The sequence below is a fragment of the Bufo gargarizans genome, chromosome 2 (assembly GCF_014858855.1).
Source record: "Bufo gargarizans isolate SCDJY-AF-19 chromosome 2, ASM1485885v1, whole genome shotgun sequence".
Taxonomy (NCBI): Eukaryota; Metazoa; Chordata; class Amphibia; order Anura; family Bufonidae; genus Bufo; species Bufo gargarizans.
Genome location: NC_058081.1, coordinates 162480999 through 162499467, shown reverse-complemented (window position 1 = coordinate 162499467; position 18469 = coordinate 162480999). Strand labels below are relative to the sequence as shown.

The window sequence follows — 18469 nt, the reverse complement described above, 5'->3', positions numbered from 1 at the left end:
CAGGAGCGGTAAAGTACTGCATTGTACTAATAAGAATATTGTCTGTCAATTGACTTTTTCTTATCCAGCATATGTGGCAAAATCTCAAGAGATTCCAAAACTGTGTGGACACAATTGAGCCCTACTGTGTGGATACCATGGTGACACACACATTGCATGCATCCAACTGATTTGTCTCCCTAGATAGAAGGATCGCCTGACAACTGGTCTTTTTCTCATCTAGTTTATGAGGAAGAAACCTAGGAGAGACTTTAAGAATAAGCCCCATTGTGTGGACACTACTGCCATATACATAATGTATGCATCCAAATCCTGTTGAGAGTGTGGTGAACAACCAATCAACCCACTTAACAATTGGAGTCGCTGCTAATTTGCTTATTTGCATATTTTTCCACCATATATCAATTGCCGTCTAATATGATTATGTTTTTTATAATGAATTGTGTTTTTTACTATTAAATATGTTTTAATTTTTTAACTATGTTCAGCGAGTATATTTGATAAAGTATCTTTGATAAACTTTTACACACCTGTCCATTATTTGCCATATATTGAATGACCTGCAAATTTTCCTACTAACCAATATTAAATCATTGTATACCTACTGTCGCAATTTGCTCTGGTAGACAAGTTAGCGACGCAGTATAGAAGCAAGGAACCAGGTTGTAAATAAAACTTCAGTGTTTTATTCACACTCATCAAAACACAACAGTCTTGGTGCTTGTTCATACACAGCAAAACAAAACAATGTTCACCTGGAATCTTAGGTGTCAGTTCACACCCGGCTGCTCAGCCACAGAAAAGTTCACTGGCAGGCTTCCAGGTGGCCTGCACGCCTGTTTGCAGTCTTCAGCACAGAGAACTCCAAAGCTTTACTGTCAGATAGAGGTAGATCCTCACCACCTGATGAAGCAGTGCTGACTGCTTTATAAGCCTGCCAAGAGCCAGCCTGGAATGTGGGGAGTAGCCACCCACCCAGCACTTTTGACTTCTCCCAGTAAAATCTGTCCCGGATCAGCTTTGCAGCCATACTAAACAGCTGAAGTGTCAGACTGCAATCTGCAATAATGACACTTGAGAAAAACCATCTCTTACCTCACCGAGTCCAGGAACCTTAGTGACACATACCGACCATCAATGTCGGCCCCTTGTTCCTTCCTACACTACAAGGAACATTCTGTTATCTTGTAGTTAAAGGGAATCTGTTACCAGCAGCCTCCCTATGAAACTGTCTGCATAGACACATAGTGGCTCACCTGATTAAAACACTGTTTTTATTTTGTTTATCCGCGGCTCCGTTCCTGAGTTATAATACTCTTTCTCAATATGCAAATTAGACCATTAGTGCAACAAGGGTGTCACCGTGGCTCTTGTTGCTCCCAAGCTCCACTTCTTTCTGTGGCCAACCCCTCCCTGGCTGTTTTGTCACTGTCTGGCCCTGTCAATCAAAGCAGCCAGGGAGTGACTTGTCAGAGAAAGGAGTTTGGGTGCAACAAGAGCAATTGTGATGCCCTCATTGCACCAAAGGCCTAATTTGCATATTAAGAAAAAGTATCATAGCTCAGGAATGAACCAGGAAACTAGTTTAGTACAACATCATATCATACACTAGAGATTGTTGGTGGCCGTTTTCTGAATCACTTGTAGGTGACTACTCCTTAAATTAATAAAATACTCCTAGACTCCCCTAGTTAGCATGTGCAGTTTTATTCTCTGTTAAAGGGGTTGTCCCAAAGTAAATATTTAGCATTTTTCAAACCAGCACCTGGATCTGAATACTCTTGTGATTGAATGTAATTTCAATTTTCCTTATTTCTCTGTCCACCTTGCTGAGGTGGTCTCACATGCTCAGTTCCATCCTTTAGCTGCCACCAGTGCTATCATCAGTACTGTAATCTCAGAAAACCCAAGTTCAGTATTCATTATTTTACAGTTGAGCCAGAATTTATGTTTTTTTTTCCATTAACTGAGGAAGAACATTTCCTCTTAAAGCAGGTGGTATCTTGTCCACCGCAGACATCATGGGTGCTGGACCCAGGGCCATTAGTCATTAAGCCCTGTTTCAAACAAGGCCTTGACAAATTTCTCCCCAAAAGCATCATACGCTGCTGATATTGTCAAGCTATTCCAGTGTTAGACTTGATTTAGAGAAATGTGTTTGATCTCAGTTATTGCATGTAATCCTTGGAACCGTTTCCTAAGAAAGCCTTTAAAAAACTCACCTACCAAGAGATAGCAAGCTGCCCCAGGTTCCTTGAAGCTTTAAATTCTACAAATTTCAAACCAGCACCTGGATCTGAATTTCTGCGTGGGTTTCCTCTGGGTACTCTGGTTTCCTCCCATTCTCCAAAGACATGATAGGGACCTTAGATTGTGAGCCCCATTGGGGACTGAGTGATGCTAATATCTGTAAAGCGCTGCGGACTATAGTAGCGTTATATAAGCGAGTAAAATAAATAAATAATAGTCATGAGAAAAAATGGTGGTACTGCTTACCCAAATAACTGACTCCTTCTTCTGGTGTAATTGTCCCATATTTTACCATCATTTTCACAAAATCAATAAGAGTTTTCATAATAGTGATCAATGTTTCCTTCTCTTTGGCATCATTTTCTGGGAAATAAAAAGTGGAAAGGTATTAAAAGGTTGCACTTAAAAGTATAAAACCAAAAAGAACCGATCTGCCCTTACTGTGGTAAGAAATTAAAAACTTTTGGAAAGAGATATCATAATGAGCAACATATTATGTAATTTTATTAAATATATTACTATGAAAAGAAAGTTTACAAAATATATTTTTAATATTTACCTGAATTTAGACTTTTTATGAGTTGATAGAAATTTGGGAAATACTGAAGATCTTCAAAATTTTCTTCCGGCGGCATGTCATTTCTCCTCTCCAAAGTGGCTGCCGGAGTCCAGTCGTCATCTCCGATGTTGTTTCCTTCAGATGACTCCTTCTCCTGAGGTTTCTGTGATACAATTATGTGATGTGTTCGGTAAAAATTTAAGGATATTAATTAAACTAGAGTTAATGTCTTAGTTCCTGCAGATAATATCTACATAATTGTCGCTTATTTTTATAGTAACTAACTTTATGGCAGGGGTGGACTGGGAACTTAAAGTGGCCCTGGAAAAAACATAAAAGTGGCCCCATGTTGTAGGCGAGTCCAAACTGACAGAAGGTGGGGCAACACAAGTAGACAGGGCCAAAACATGTAAGCAGGGACAACAGAAGTAGGCAGAGACAGCAATACCTTAGTGCAGAACAAAATACCGCCCAGCAAAATGAAATACTACAACAAAGGAGAAAATACTGCCGCCACTGCCACAGTATGAAACTGTATCATTGTGCTGAGGACAGCAATACAGTTGAATTTAGGAAGGCGCCTGCTGGCCCAATGCATAAGTGCCTTATGCTACTACATAAATTAATGCTGAGAGCATCAGATCTTTGTTTTCCTGGATGGTGTCCATGAGGAGGCCTTAGGTCGCGCCCTGGACATCGGCCCACAGGGAAATTTCCCTGTAGGGTCTATGGCCAGTCGGTCCCTGCTTTATGAGGACTTCACAGTGTACAGCTAGTTATTTTAAACATGGTGTCACTGCGTCATTTATTTTGCCATTTTTGGTGCCAAGTTTACACTGACCCCAGGCTTGAACTGAATGCATGAATGAGTAGAAGTCACAGCAGCTACAGCTGTTGTTCACTTTCCAGTCCCACCTTAGGACTATTAGAACACCTAGAGTGGCATACGGTAGGGACGGACTGGCCATAGACCTTACAGGGAAATTTCCCAGTGGGCCGATGCCCAGGGCGCCGCCTAAGCCCTCCTCACGGCCGGCCAGTGGAAGTTTTGGAGATGTATTTTGTGCTGCTGGCGGCAGTATTTCGCGATGGACTGTGGCATTTGGCTCTGCTAAGGTGGCATAATGTGCCATAATATGGTATTGCTGGCCCGTCTACTTGTGTTGGTCCTGCCTTCCATCAACTTTGACCTGACTACAAAACAGGACCACTTTTAGTATTTTTTCCAGGCAACTTTAAGTTCCCAATCTGCCCCTGGCGTATGGTATATATGCATGAGTTATCAACTTTACTAAAGTGATTTAACTCCTATTACTGAAATACTAAAATGAAATCCCATTAACAGTCTCATGTCACTATGGATAAATCATTTGACATGGGCAACCTTTCTGCAGTACGTAGAGAACCTTTGCATCATGGCTTCTATTTATAATGGAAGCCATGACTCTGTCCTGAAACTTATAAATCTTGACTGAGTCCTTTTAACATATATGGGGTCCTTTTGGACTTTGATGAGGGTATAAAATGTTTGCAGCAAGGCATATTGTACCGCAATATTCTTGCTGTTAAAAGTGATAGAACCCTCAGCAGAGGCACTTAACAGATCCTAGTAATTTCTATAGGACCTGGGGAAACAGGGGCATGGAATACTGTATATGAATTATAGCATTTGCATTAGGCCCAGGAGCTTCAAATTAAACCTAAGGATGCTAAACCTTAGCAGTTTCCATCAGCCTTCATCAGTTCTGCCACAATCATTTTAGTTTTTATCATTAAGATCAACAGGTGACGTTTTGAAAAACTGATTGAAATTGGGGTGATTTTTTGTTTCAGTTTTTAATCAGGTTTTATCAGTTTTAAAGGAACTCAGCTAACTCTTATGATTCTCCATTGCAGATTATGTCATAAATGCAGCATGCCCCCATAATGGAAACCCAACAGACCTCATAACAGTTAATTGCATCCATCAGATGCTGCTGGTGTGGTGACCATCATGTGATGGATTAAGCATTGCTGTCATATTTCCTGTTCTGCTCCTATGATGGAGCTGAAGAACAGAAATGATTAGCACAGACGTGAACAGATTGCTGCATGAAGCAAGGCAATGCCAACAACCTTGCAACTTTCCCTGCGCAGGCTAACCCGTATTGATTTTTACTCAATCATCAGCTTAGCTTTAGATTTGGTCAGCAAGCATCTATAGGGCTTGTTCACACTAAATCAGATTTGGTGGGTTTTTGTTATTGAGAAAATAGGACTATGCTGTATACCGTCTGTTAAGAAATTCTTACCATTTGGGTTGTTTTAACTACTAGAGGCGAAAGGTGATGTTGCAGTAACTGCTTCCAATTTTTCAATAAAAAAAGCAAAACAAAGCCTTCACACTACAATAGTCAGTATGCAAAAAAAATTAACTTCTTTGATATTCTAGAAAATATAAAATAAAAAATAATGTGACGCACAGGATGAGTCTGAGAACAAAAGAGGTGCTCTCAGTAGAGTAAATTCGCCTAACCTATTCAGTAAAGAGACAATGTGAATAAAAAGTACACTGGGCACTCTCAGATATCGTGACCAATATTGAATTTATTATATATAATAATGAAAATAGGTGCTACCCTATGGTGAAGAGTACTGGGCACAGTTAAAAATAACAAGAAAAGTCGAGGATATAAACAATCATCACAATAACAATAAAATCGATAAAGAATCACTAAGTAAAATCGCTAACTAAAATGCCTATATTAGTTTTCGAACTGTATCAGCATTCAATAGCAGCATTCATAGGTGTAAAATATGTAACATTCAAATCGGAAAGATCGATAGTGTTCGATCGAAACTTTAGAACATGAAGATAAACATCTAAATCCCATATGAATCACTTTGGAAGGACAAGATTAGTCACTTGGAACTCAAATACAGCTTATAATAAGCTATTCGCCCAAAGATTGTCCTAGCGGCGTCCCGCTATACTGGATTCTCAGCGGCGTCCCGCTAAAACACTTTAACTGTGCCCAGTACCCTTCACCATAGGGTAGCACCTATTTTCATTATTATATATAATAAATTAAATATTGGTTGCGATATCTGAGAGTGCCCGGTGTACTTTTTGTTCTTTGATATTCTATCAAATTATATAATCTGAGAATCATAAAATAATAATACTATCAATATTACTTTTGTCCACTGGCTAAGTGTATATTTAAATAAACTCTGTAATACAAGACATAGTCCATAGACAAGAGTGGCGCTGTTTCTAGAAGATAGCAGCCATGTCTTTCTAATCTTATCAAACCCCTTTGATTAACCTCCAGGATGGGGCCATCTAAATAGGCTAATACACAGGGAAATGATCGGGAACAAACAATTTGTTCCTGATCATTGCTCACTCGGTGAAGCTGATTACTTGCACCAATCATCCCCTCCGTATGGGAATGAACGATCGCTACTGCGTTCATTCATCCCCATACACATTTATTGTCAGCAGCACATCTCTTTTTTTTATGTGCTGTACAAATAGGTATCACCCGACAAAAAACAAGCCCCTTATTGGGAATGAGCATTCTGCCCATTGAAAAATGGGTTGGGGCTTCTGTTGATCGCACATAATTATTGTTAAGAATGACGTAGTAGTATTGGCTAAGACCATTGAATTTACATAGAAAACAACATCTATGTCTGGTGCCTGTTAAAGAATTGGCTGTACACTAAACAGACTCGTAGTTTGTGCTTTTGGATGATTATTTGTATTCCCAATGCCATGTCTGCTCACCGTGCTCAGTCTAATTGTTGTCTGCTAGCTCGGTTGTTTCATTCATACAATTGAATTTCTGCCCACTATCACATTGCATTACACTGAACATCTTTTATTGTGTTCTACAGTAAAGTAATTATTTCCTCAGGCTAAAGACTCCTCCATATTTCACATTTGTTATTCAGCCATGTAAAACAATTACCATTCTTCCCTCCTGCTTCTTATCTCCACCGATGTCCGCTTTGACTGCAGGGTAATCAAGGCCCTCTGACTCCTTTTCACGGGTTTTGGCCTCATTAGCAATTATTTGCTGTAAAACAACTGCCACTTCATCTTCTAATGTGTATGCCTGGCTTTCTGTAATCTGGAAGAGAAGAGAGCGCTCATTAAACTATACTTAGTTCATTACATCATACTGCCCAATCAGTTAAACAGGAGTGTGGCCAACTTCAGGTCAAGCCAAATGGGACACTCCATGTCCATCACAGAAAGCTCCATCTCTGCCAGTGCAGTAGTATTACTCTCCCTAATGGATGGAGAATACATCGGTCACAAATATGAGATGCCAGACCTGCTACTGGGCAGTACACTGGTTCAGTGGTTAGCACTGGTGCCTTATAGCACAGCAGTCCTAGGTTCAAATCTGACCACGGGCAACGTCAGCATAGAGTGTGTATGTTCTCCCTGTGTTTGGAGAGGTTTCCTCTGGTTTCCTTACACGCACCAAAGAAAAAATGTACTGATGGGTTAGTTTAAAAATCAGATTGTGAGGCCCAGTTGAGACAGTGAGTGATGATAATCTCTGTACAGCACTACAGAATGTCCTGTGTTACAGAAAAAATATGAACAAAATAAATAATGTCATATACTGTGCAGAATCACACTATGGCAATTATTTTACAATAGTAGAATTTACATTAGCTATGTGTCATAAATAAATGTATAAATGTGCTCTAAAATATGGGGTAGCTTATGTTAGTAGATAGTGTAAATGTCTAATCACTGTTGAATTACAGAAATATATTATGTGAACCCTATATCCACCATAAATTGTCCATGTCACGTGGGGTTCCGCCTTGTACTTCAATACAATTAAGCACAGCTTACAAAATCCTAACATTTATCAACCTATTAGTAAAAAACTGTAGTTACAGGTCACCGTTTGGCATTTCAAGGTCCTTTTCAAGGCTTTTCTTGGAACTTGGCTCCTTGAAAGCTGTGCCATATATAGGATTCATAGAGCTTACTTTCCCTAAGGTAATAAGGACCTAGAGCTTTCAAATGTAGTTATTCTCCCCAACATGGTCCAGTTGTCTGATTGTCTACAGGACGTTTAAAATCAAGTTTTTCGACATTTTCCAATAAAATCAAGTAAAGCAAACATATTGTCATTTGATCATTTGAGGAAGACAGTGAAATACAGACTGCTGGGAGAAGTTACATAGTGCAACAAGATACTGTGTAGTTCTTTTTACACTCCATGGGCCCTCAATTTATTAAATATGTTTAAAGGGTTTGTCGAACTTCAGCAAAGGGTATTTATCATGCAGACAAAGTTAATACAAGATACTATTTGTCTATATTGCCTCCTTTGCTGGCTGGATTCATTTTTTTTATTGCATTATACACTGCTTGTTTGCAGGGGTTATGATCACACCACAGTCCAGCAGCAGTGTTCATGCTTGCACACCATTGGAAAAAGCATCGGCCTCTCTGGTGGCTGGATATGTGGGGGCGCACATATGCAGACATGCGCAGCAGTTCCCATCCCGGCCTCATATCTGCACTGCAGAGGTGGATGTAACCCCTGGAAATGCCCAGTACAGTATATAATGCAATGGAAAAATGAATCAAGGATTTTAACCGTTTGTTTGACATATTGTTTATTTATATTTTATAAAAGTTTCATAAAACGTTGTAAAAAATAATTAAAGACATAGTTTCCTATAAAAAGACCAGTATGTTAGGCTGAGTTCACATCAGCGTTCAGCCTCTCCGTTTTCCTGCTCCATTATAGGAGCAGGAGAATGGACAGGACGGATTTGGCACATAACTGAGCCGAACGGAACCTAAAGACCCCATAGACTATAATGGGGACCGCTAGGTTTCTGCTGAGTGGAAGATTTTTGAAGCGGAGATAAAAGTTGTGCGCGCAGGACTTTTGTCTCCGCTTGAATTTTTTTTACTGCTGAGCGGAAACCTAACAGACCCCATTATAGTCAAGGGGTCCGTAGGCTCCGTTTGGCTCAGTGATGTACCGAATCACTCCTTTCCGTTCTCCTGCTCCTATAACGGGGCAGGAGAATGGAGAGGCTGAACGTGGATGTGAACTCTGCCTTAGGCTACATGACCACAAATGTTGTTTGTTTCTGTGTCCGTTCAGTTTTTTTTTGCGGATAGGATGCAGACCCATTCATTTCAGTGGGTCCGCAAAAAATGCGGACAGCACACCGTGTGCTGTCTGCACCAGTATGTCCGTTCTGTAGCCCTGGAAAAAAAATAGAACATGTCCTATTCTTGCCCGTTTTAGGCATTGATACAATGGATCTGCAAAAAAAAACAACATATTGCATACGGATGTCATCCGTTTTGCAAACCGCAAAACACATACGGTTGTGTGCATGTAGCCTTACATTGTTACATTATGTTAACAGTTTGCTGCTTTCCTCTTTACAGAAGCAAATGATTACAGCATAAAATGTATATGAATGTATAATGCTTCCTTGATACTTCCATGAAAAGCCGTGCAGTATAAAACCAGGTTGTATTGCTAACATTTAGTAGGTAAAATTGCAGATAATATTAAAAAGATCATGGCAGACGTCATCAATACAACTGCTGCGAATGGTTTCCCTTCCTTTCTATGAGTCATCCAGTTCATGTCCTGCATATTACGATAAGCATTGGCTTTATCATTTCTCTTTTGCTGGTGGAATTGATTTATTAAACCTGCTGGCGTCTAATTTCCTAATTTATTGTCTGCAGAGCTCTCCGAGACATGCTGCTGCCGGTTCTGCATCTTTTTTTTTCTACTAGCTTTACCTATTGACTGTAACTTAAGCGGCACTGGTACTATACTGCAAGTTATCCTCTATTAACATCAATTTCCCTGACCTTTAGAATCTGACAGGACTTTTCCTAATTTATTTTTAATATTGTTTTCACTCATGACATCTAACTGTGATTTCCCATGACACGTGACAGAGCAAAGGAAAGAATCAATGAGATACAGAATCAATTCTAATCTACCTAGTGTGACACAGTGAGGGGTTGTGTCTGGCAAGGCAGGTATTTTCCTCCCAGCATGTGCGGTTGGGCTGGTTTCCAGCCAGGTGAGGTCAAATACTGGACCAGAGTTTAAGTGCCGGTCCGGGTTTTGGCAGACCCTGGCTGTCCTTAAATAGGCAGCTGGGCTCAGCAGAGATGTCTCTGTTTTTGGAATCTGAGGCTTTGTGGTGTGCTGGAAGGCTGAGAGCCGCACGATGGGGAAACAGGCCCCCTAAAGCCTGCCGTGGACTACTGGAGGCAGAACTGCCAACAAGGTGACTTGTGTTATATTAACTTTCCATTGTGTGTGAATTAACACCAAGACTACAAAGTTACGTGCTGTTTTATGCAATTGCCTCAAGTGTGAATAAACACTGACATTTTGAATTAAGAACTTGTATTTTGCCTCTGTACTGCGCCCGCTTACCCTATGTACCAGAGCGAAACCCCACACTAGTCAGAAAGCGATATTATTGGTTATTGTATTTCCACTCATTTTCCATGTTTTCTGCTATTTTATAACCGGATTGAATAATTATTGACACCAGATATTATAGATACGCTTAGATGTCACATAAACATGAAATGCATTTATATTGTAGGAATCTTACCATATACAGTCAGGTCCATCGACACAATTCTAAATTTTTTGGCTCTATACACCACCACAATGGATTTGAAATGAAACAAACAAGATGTGCTTTAACTGCAGACTGTCAGCTTTAATTTGAGGGTATTTACATCCAAATCAGGTGAACGGTGTAGGAATTACAACAGTTTGCATATGTGCCTCCCACTTGTTAAGGGACCAAAAGTAATGGGACAATTGTTTTCTCAGCTGTTCCATGGCCAGGTGTGTGTTATTCCCTCATTATCCCAATTACAAGGAGCAGAAAAAAGGTCCAGAGTTTATTTCAAGTGTGCTATTTGTATTTTGAATCTATTGCTGTCAGCTCTCAAGATGAGAACCCAAGAGCTGTCACTATCAGTGAAGCAAGCCATCATTAGGCTGAAAAAACACAACAAACCCATCAGAGAGATAGCAAAAACATTAGGCGTGGCCAAAACAACTGTTTGGAACATTCTTAAAAAGAAGGAACGCACCGGTGAGCTCAGCAACACCAAAAGACCTGGAAGACCACGGAAAACAACTGTGGTAGAAGACCGAAGAATTCTTTCCCTGGTGAAGAAAACACCCTTCACAACAGTTGGCCAGATCAAGAACACTCTCCAGGAGGTAGGTGTATGTGTGTCAAAGTCAATAATCAAGAAAATACTTCACCAGAGTGAATACAGAGGGTTCACCACAAGATGTAAACCTATGGTGAGCATCAAAAACAGGTAGGCCAGATTAGAGTTTGCCAAACGACATCTAGAAAAGCCTTCACAGTTCTGGAACAACATCCTATGGACAGATGAGACCAAGATCAACTTGTACCAGAGTGATGGGAAGAGAAGAGTATGGAGAAGGAAAGGAACTGTTCATGATCCTAAGCATACCACCTCATCAGTGAAGCATGGTGGTGGTAGTGTCATGGCGTGGGCATGTATGGTTGCCAATGGAACTGGTTGTCTTGTATTTATTGATGATGTGACTGCTGACAAAAGCAGCAGGATGTATTCTGAAGTGTTTCGGGCAATATTATCTGCTCATATTCAGCCAAATGCTTCAGAACTCATTGGACGGCGCTTCGCAGTGCAGATGGACAATGACCCAAAGCATACTGCAAAAGCAACCAAAGAGTTTTTTAAGGGAAAGAAGTGGAATGTTATGCAATGGCCAAGTCAATCACCTGACCTGAATCCGATTGAGCATGCATTTCACTTGCTGAAGACAAAACTGAAGGGTAAATGCCCCAAGAACAAGCAGGAACTGAAGACATTTGCAGTAGAGGCCTGGCAGAGCATCACCAGGGATGAGACCCAGCCTCTGGTGATGTCTATGCGTTCCAGACTTCAGGCTGTAATTGACTGCAAAGGATTTGCAACCAAGTATTAAAAAGTGAAAGTTTGATTTATGATTATTATTCTGTCCCATTACTTTTGGTCCCTTAACAAATGGGAGGCACATATGCAAACTGTTGTAATTCCTACACCATTCACCTGATTTGGATGTAAAAACCCTCACATTAAAGCTGCCAGTCTGCAGTTAAAGCACATCTTGTTTGTTTCATTTCAAATCCATTGTGGTGGTGTATAGAGCCAAAAATTTTAGAATTGTGTTGCTGTCCCAATATGTATGGACCTGACTGTATCTGTTACTACCATATACACTCATTGTACTTATGCATGCAATATGCTGTGTATTGTAAAGGTGGGTAAGCTTATAAAGGGGCCAACAGGTAGAAGTGTATGATGTGCCACGCGATTTACTGCAAAGGAATATGCGTTCCTATTTACACAGCATGTGATTTCATTTCAGTGTGCCACAATCTATAAGCAGACTGAAATTAATCTGCAATCCCTGCTGCAAAATGAATGGGTCTTCTGAAGAAATTTTGAGCAAGTTCCAAATTCCAGTTGAGAATCACTGATATAGAGAATACATTGCAGATATGAAGGATTTTCACCTACCAGTCCAAGGTTTAGGAGCTTAGAAACAATCTTGTCGAATACGCCTCTGTCATTCTCTTCATAAATTCTCATAGCGATCTTCTGAACGATATCTTCTGCAGTGAGTGGTGTCCCATCTAATTGGTGAAGCCCATCCGGATCATCTAAAAGAATAAATCATTTCTGACCTACTTTCAGCCATCTATTTATATGAAATGTGGAGAAATGTTGCTAATGTCTCCTTCATTAGCGCTGAATGTTTAAGCTCCAAGCCCCCATTAACTTCATCATATATTCATTTCTGCTCATATACTAGCAGCCTTAATAGGGGAATGGTTATGAAACTGGTTGTTTGAAGTAATCATAAAAAGTAATAGATCTACTGTATAATTGCATATTAAAATATAGTTTAAAAGTAGTCTCATTAGCTGATTTAAGATCTAAAACTCATCCTATGGTATTTAAAAAGTACATGTCTAGGGACCATTGAGCACTATAGACATTAGCTACAAAGCTTTAGTAGCCTCTAGTAATGGTAAAACCATATATATAAAATATAGGTAATTTACAAACATGAAATTCACCGGAAAAGCCATCTCTTGATATGTCCTATATATAGCTGTAAAGTCTATGGGGGTCATTTATTAAGACTGGCGTTTTTATAAGCCCTTTAGCTGGCGGTGGATCCGCCGAAGTAATGCAGAGGCGCCGGCCTCTACATAACTTCGGCACATCCACCATTGCTCTAAATGTAAACCAGCTTCCTTGCTAGCTTAAATTTAGACCATTTTCTACGCCTAAAACAGGCATAGAAAATGATGAATGAGACAGGCCTGCCTAATATATGCGTATTTCTGATAGTAAATGACCCCTATGAGTTTGACTTCCAACAATTTTCAATAGTATGGTGCTTTAAAGGGGTTGTCCCATAAAAAATATTCTACATTTTTCAAACCATCACCTTCCTTCCATCAACTAGAAGCTATAAAACATATTAAAAAACACAGTGGAGAGCAGAATTCATATTTCTTCTAGGTTTACAGCTTGGCTGTAGGTATTGACTCAAGTCTCTGAGGAGGGTTAGCCCCACACACTCCTCACCCTCCGTAATTTCCTAGTATTCAGACTAGTGTCCAAAGGGATACAACATTTATTCTTTAAAATTTGTAATAGCTATAATTAATCCAACACGTTGTGGGACTTCGCTCTTCATCAGGAATAAGCACATAACTTCAACTTATTCTCTAAATAACTACTACCCCCCTCCTCCACTTCACTGTCCTATTACCAGAAATGATGTTGCATTTACTTGGCTGGCGCAGATTTGAGTTTATAGCTTGCGGACAGCCAGAGATGCATACACCTCATAATAAATTAGGCACATCTCAGTCTGGTTCAGAGGGATCAAGACTGGTTTATGAGAACGCCAGTCTTTATAAATGCCCCTTATTATCTTTAAGTCAGTCCTTTCTATAGCCTCATTCAACCCATTAGGAACTAGTGTATTTAATAAAAAAAATCCCAAAACTCTCCCTACTACAAAGTGTTATAAAATGACAGAAAGAATAATTTATTTTATCCAATAGAGTAACTTTTAAAAGATCGTGGTTACTATCATGATGAGGTAGAAAATGCTGTGATACACTACGCTTAATTTAATCCCTGTTTTATATTAAATCTATGGCCATTGATGCTCTCTCGCACAGCCGGTGTCATTCTCCCCATGTACTGGAGGCCATACATTTACTCCAGTACGTAGATAGCAAAACCACTAACGCAATTCTGAAAATGTTTTATTGTAATTATCTCATTTGTTTTGTTTTATATTTATTTCCTCTTTCTATGGGTAATACTATTATATTATAACACTTGCACCTACTAACTCCACATTTATATACTCTCTTCATACTAAATGTAATCATTTATTTTGCTTTTCCCACCTCCAGCTATCAGTATAGGAGGGAGATGTTATCAGTGACGGACAGCTATCTCACTATGCACACTTATATACACATTGCTATCAATCACTGATAACCCCCTCCCTCGTGTACCGATAGCTGTTCACAGGAGGTGTAAAAGAAAAGATATAAATGCATAAATAACAAGTTTTGCTTAATCTTTTCCCACAGAAATATATATCACGAGACATGGACTCGTGGGGCAGGGATGTAATATAACCACTTTTTAAAGCGTTGGTGCGGCCTCATTTGGAATATGCAGTTCAGTTCTGAGCACCAGTCCATAGAAAGGATGCCCTGGAGCTGGAAAAAAGTACAGAGGAGAGCTACTAAACTGATAAGGGGCATGGAGGGTCTTAGTTATGAAAAAAGACTTAAAAAAGAATTACATTTATTAAGTCTTCAGAAGAGACGTCTAAGGGGGAACGTGATTAACCTATACAAATATATAAATGGGCCATACAAAAAATACGGTGAAAAACTGTTCCATGTAAAATCCCCTCAAAAGACAAGGGGGCAATGCCTCCGACTGGAGAAGAAAAAGTTCCATCTCCAGAAGCATCAAAGTTTCTTTACTGTAAGAACTGTGAATCTGTGGAATAGACTCCCTCAGGACGTGGTCACAGCAGGAACAGGGGACAGTTTTATAAAGGGTTTAGATGAATTCTTAAAAGTAAATGAAAATTAATGCATCTGAAAATGTGTAGAAATCTGAGTCTCACTTCCTTCTGTGATTCGTGTCCCCACCTATCCCTTGGTTGAACTTGATGGACTTATGTCTTTTTTCAACTGTATTAACTATGTAACTATGTAATTAATCTGCTCAGCTCCTCCTGCTCTATAACATGATGCGGTCAAATTGCATTGCTTTTTTTGGTGACAGGTCCTCTTTAAAATCAATACTAATGAATCACTGACTGCAGTAATGTGACCCTTTCATATGTATCTATGACAGATCAGAAGCTAATTGTGGCTGGACTTCTCCTGTACTCTCCACTAATGGATGGATGGCTTAGTCATAACCTAAAGATGACATTATACATTGTATGTCACTTTATCACTGCTACTTATCTGACATGGTTATGATTATCAAATACCTTCATATTTATAATCCAATCCACTTTTAGTGGAGTCAAAATACTCCACTGGCTTTATGTTTTTTGTTGAGTCTGCCTCGTCCATAGAGGTCCTCTGGCCGCTGACTGCACTTTTTGTCCAGCCGCTTCTTTTGACATTCTTTTCTTTCTCAGCTGCTGACATCAAGAAGTTCAAGTCATCCACAAAGGAATCATTTTTTATTTTATCTACAGGATGGAAAAAGAACAAAAACTGTAGAAGTTACTTTTCTTCCATGCTGATCCCATAATTCCACGCTAATAAATGTTACCTTTCGTGGCTCCTCTGCTCACTGTATCCGCCTCAGCAATCTAAGGGGGGAAATGATGAATAAAACAGAAAAGCATTAGTATGGTCTCCAGGATTCAGAGTTATTTGGTTATTTCCTCTCAAATAAAGCTGCATGGAGCTGGCAGACTGCCAACTAATGCTCATTAATCCCTCAAAGTCTGCAGTCTTCAGTCTGCAATGTATGTTAGAAAAGATTGCATGGGTCAGGTAAATAGGCAACAAAGAGTTTCCTGTGCACCATGTTGTCTATAGTGCACCGGTTGCATTTTCACTAGTGCACTGTTTTACAATGGACTTATGATATATGTGTTCTCTGGCTATAATTTGCAACATTCAAACATTGCATACAATGAAATAATTATCTATAGGGTGAATGTCCATTAACCATTGAACACAATTCTTTACAATCTCTTTACTGTTGGGAAATGTTTAGCAGAAATTCTCTAGGCACATTGTAATCTGAAAACGTACCTGTTCTTCCAATGGTCTCTCTACACTTAATTCTCTGTTATGCAGAGCCTTGTCTAGAAGGGATACAGAGGAAGGAACATTACTACTAACTCATAATATGTTATATAGAGCACATATAGGCACATACATATATACAACTATTCATGCTTCTTAGAATGCTTTCTACAAAAAAAGTGCTTTATTCCTTTAAGAGTTGATTCGTGACAACGGATTTAGTTGGATTACTTTAATCGTTGGATTAAATAGAGCATCTGAGCCGCGCTCTCTTCCTATACATTCTCTTTTACATCTTTCTTGAGGGCGATACACAGATACACAGAACTACTAAAGACCATCTGGCTCATAAACACTATGTAATCAATCCTAAATAGTAAGTACATAATAAAGAGTAGAATTACCTTGGCTGGTGTCTGGTTTAGGAAATCCATGAACAAAACATACCGCTCCAATAAGGGCACAGAAGGAAAGAACAGGCTTAAGAGCCATTTGCCACCAAGTCCGGCGTCCTTGTCCAACCCTGCTTTATACTTGAATGCAGCGAATCAATGCTATCAGCAAAGGGGTAGAAAAGAGGGGCTGCTTGTGGTCTCCAGGTAAGAGGTAAAGAGGCTGGAGCTGTCCACTGCTGTAGTGCTGAAACTGTGTTGGAGCTGTCCACTGCTCTGGTGCAGAATCTGGACTCTACTGCCCAGATGAGAGCTGTCCACTGCTCTGGTGCAGAATCTGGACTCTACTGCCCAGATGAGAGCTGTCCACTGCTCTGGTGCAGAATCTGGACTCTACTGCCCAGATGAGAGCTGTCCACTGCTCTGGTGCAGAATCTGGACTCTACTGCCCAGATGAGAGCTGTCCACTGCTCTGGTGCAGAATCTGGACTCTACTGCCCAGATGAGAGCTGTCCACTGCTCTGGTGCAGAATCTGGACTCTACTGCCCAGATGAGAGCTGTCCACTGCTCTGGTGCAGAATCTGGACTCTACTGCCCAGATGAGAGCTGTTCACTGCTCTGGTGCTGAATCTGGACTCTACTGCCCAGATGAGAGCTGTCCACTGCTCTGGTGCAGAATCTGGACTCTACTGCCCAGATGAGAGCTGTCCACTGCTCTGGTGCTGAATCTGGACTCTACTGCCCAGATGAGAGCTGTCCACTGCTCTGGTGCTGAATGTAGATTGCACTGCCCAGATGAGAGCTGTCCACTGCTCTGGTGCTGAATGTAGATTGCACTGCCCAGATGGGAGCTGTCTGTGTTGCTATCTGAGCAGGAACAGTAAGGGTAGCTGCCTTCTATTGTTCATCAGCAGCTGGCATCATCGTATGAATGGGATGTGCTATGTCTCTGCTTGTAGATCAGGAATCAGAGCTCCAGTGTGCGTCACTGGAGAGCAGCCTGGCACCACCAATGCTGCTGTGTAGGACATTGTGACCTTTACTACTGCCTGGGATGTAAAACCTCCTCTGATTGGAGCCTGGGGACCTGTGATTGGTGAATGAGGTCACACCCGTTGTACATGATGGACGTGTCTGTTACCTCTGATTGTGACTGGTGCACTCTGTGGAAGATGTTTACAACATGCAGTGTAATTGCTCCCCCCGCCGTTCGGTATTACCAGAGAGTTCTGTCAGGGAGATGTCAGAGCCTGTTTACACAGAGCGTGTGTGGGACACAAAGGAACATCTAATTAGAGACCATGTTTATCTTTCTGAAAATGCTTGGTTTAAATGATACAATGAATTGTAGTTATTATAAAATTATAAATTGTGTCCTGACAAACGATAATTCTGTATTCACAGGTAGGGGCTGATAATGAAATGGAAGTCTTATCCTTTCATTATTTGTAAACAGAAATATATATATAAAACCCTTGCACTCCCGCACATCTACCTGGTGCTTTTAATCAGAGTATCTCATAGCTGGATGCTACTTTGCCCTGAAACTTATAGGCCAAAATCCCAAGAGAGGCAAGACCATTAGAGTACGTCCCGTCTGTTGGAAGCCACCTTATCGCTGGTAGATGATCCTGACATATTCTTGATCAAAAATGATGCGCAAATATCTTCTACTTTTCATATAGTAAGTATAGCAGTAATGCAGGTTACACTTTTATGTAGTCACCGCTCATCTATGTCTTTGTGCATTAAGCAGTGCGCTGCTACTTGTAGTTCTATGCATTGTGTTACAGCCAAGGTAGCGTGCACCTGTGCCCTTTTATAATATATATTTGGAAGTGCCGGTTTAATTATCTTTTGTGT

The 18469-nt window shown here is 40.3% G+C and overlaps 1 protein-coding gene across 1 annotated transcript in view; it reads right to left on the bottom strand.

Annotated features, from left to right (window-relative positions):
• SCG3 (secretogranin III) overlaps window positions 1-16714 on the bottom strand; it is a 54010-nt gene extending 37296 nt beyond the window's left edge. Inside the window, exons 1-8 of the mRNA XM_044283272.1 lie at window positions 16618-16714; window positions 16220-16272; window positions 15729-15768; window positions 15439-15645; window positions 12405-12547; window positions 6766-6927; window positions 2810-2972; window positions 2497-2613 (exon numbers count right to left, since the gene is read on the bottom strand). Coding sequence (XP_044139207.1) covers window positions 2497-2613; window positions 2810-2972; window positions 6766-6927; window positions 12405-12547; window positions 15439-15645; window positions 15729-15768; window positions 16220-16272; window positions 16618-16705 — 973 coding nt within the window. The 5' untranslated portion in view covers window positions 16706-16714. The remainder of the gene's footprint in view (window positions 1-2496; window positions 2614-2809; window positions 2973-6765; window positions 6928-12404; window positions 12548-15438; window positions 15646-15728; window positions 15769-16219; window positions 16273-16617) is intronic.
• Between the last annotated feature and the right edge of the window lie 1755 nt (window positions 16715-18469).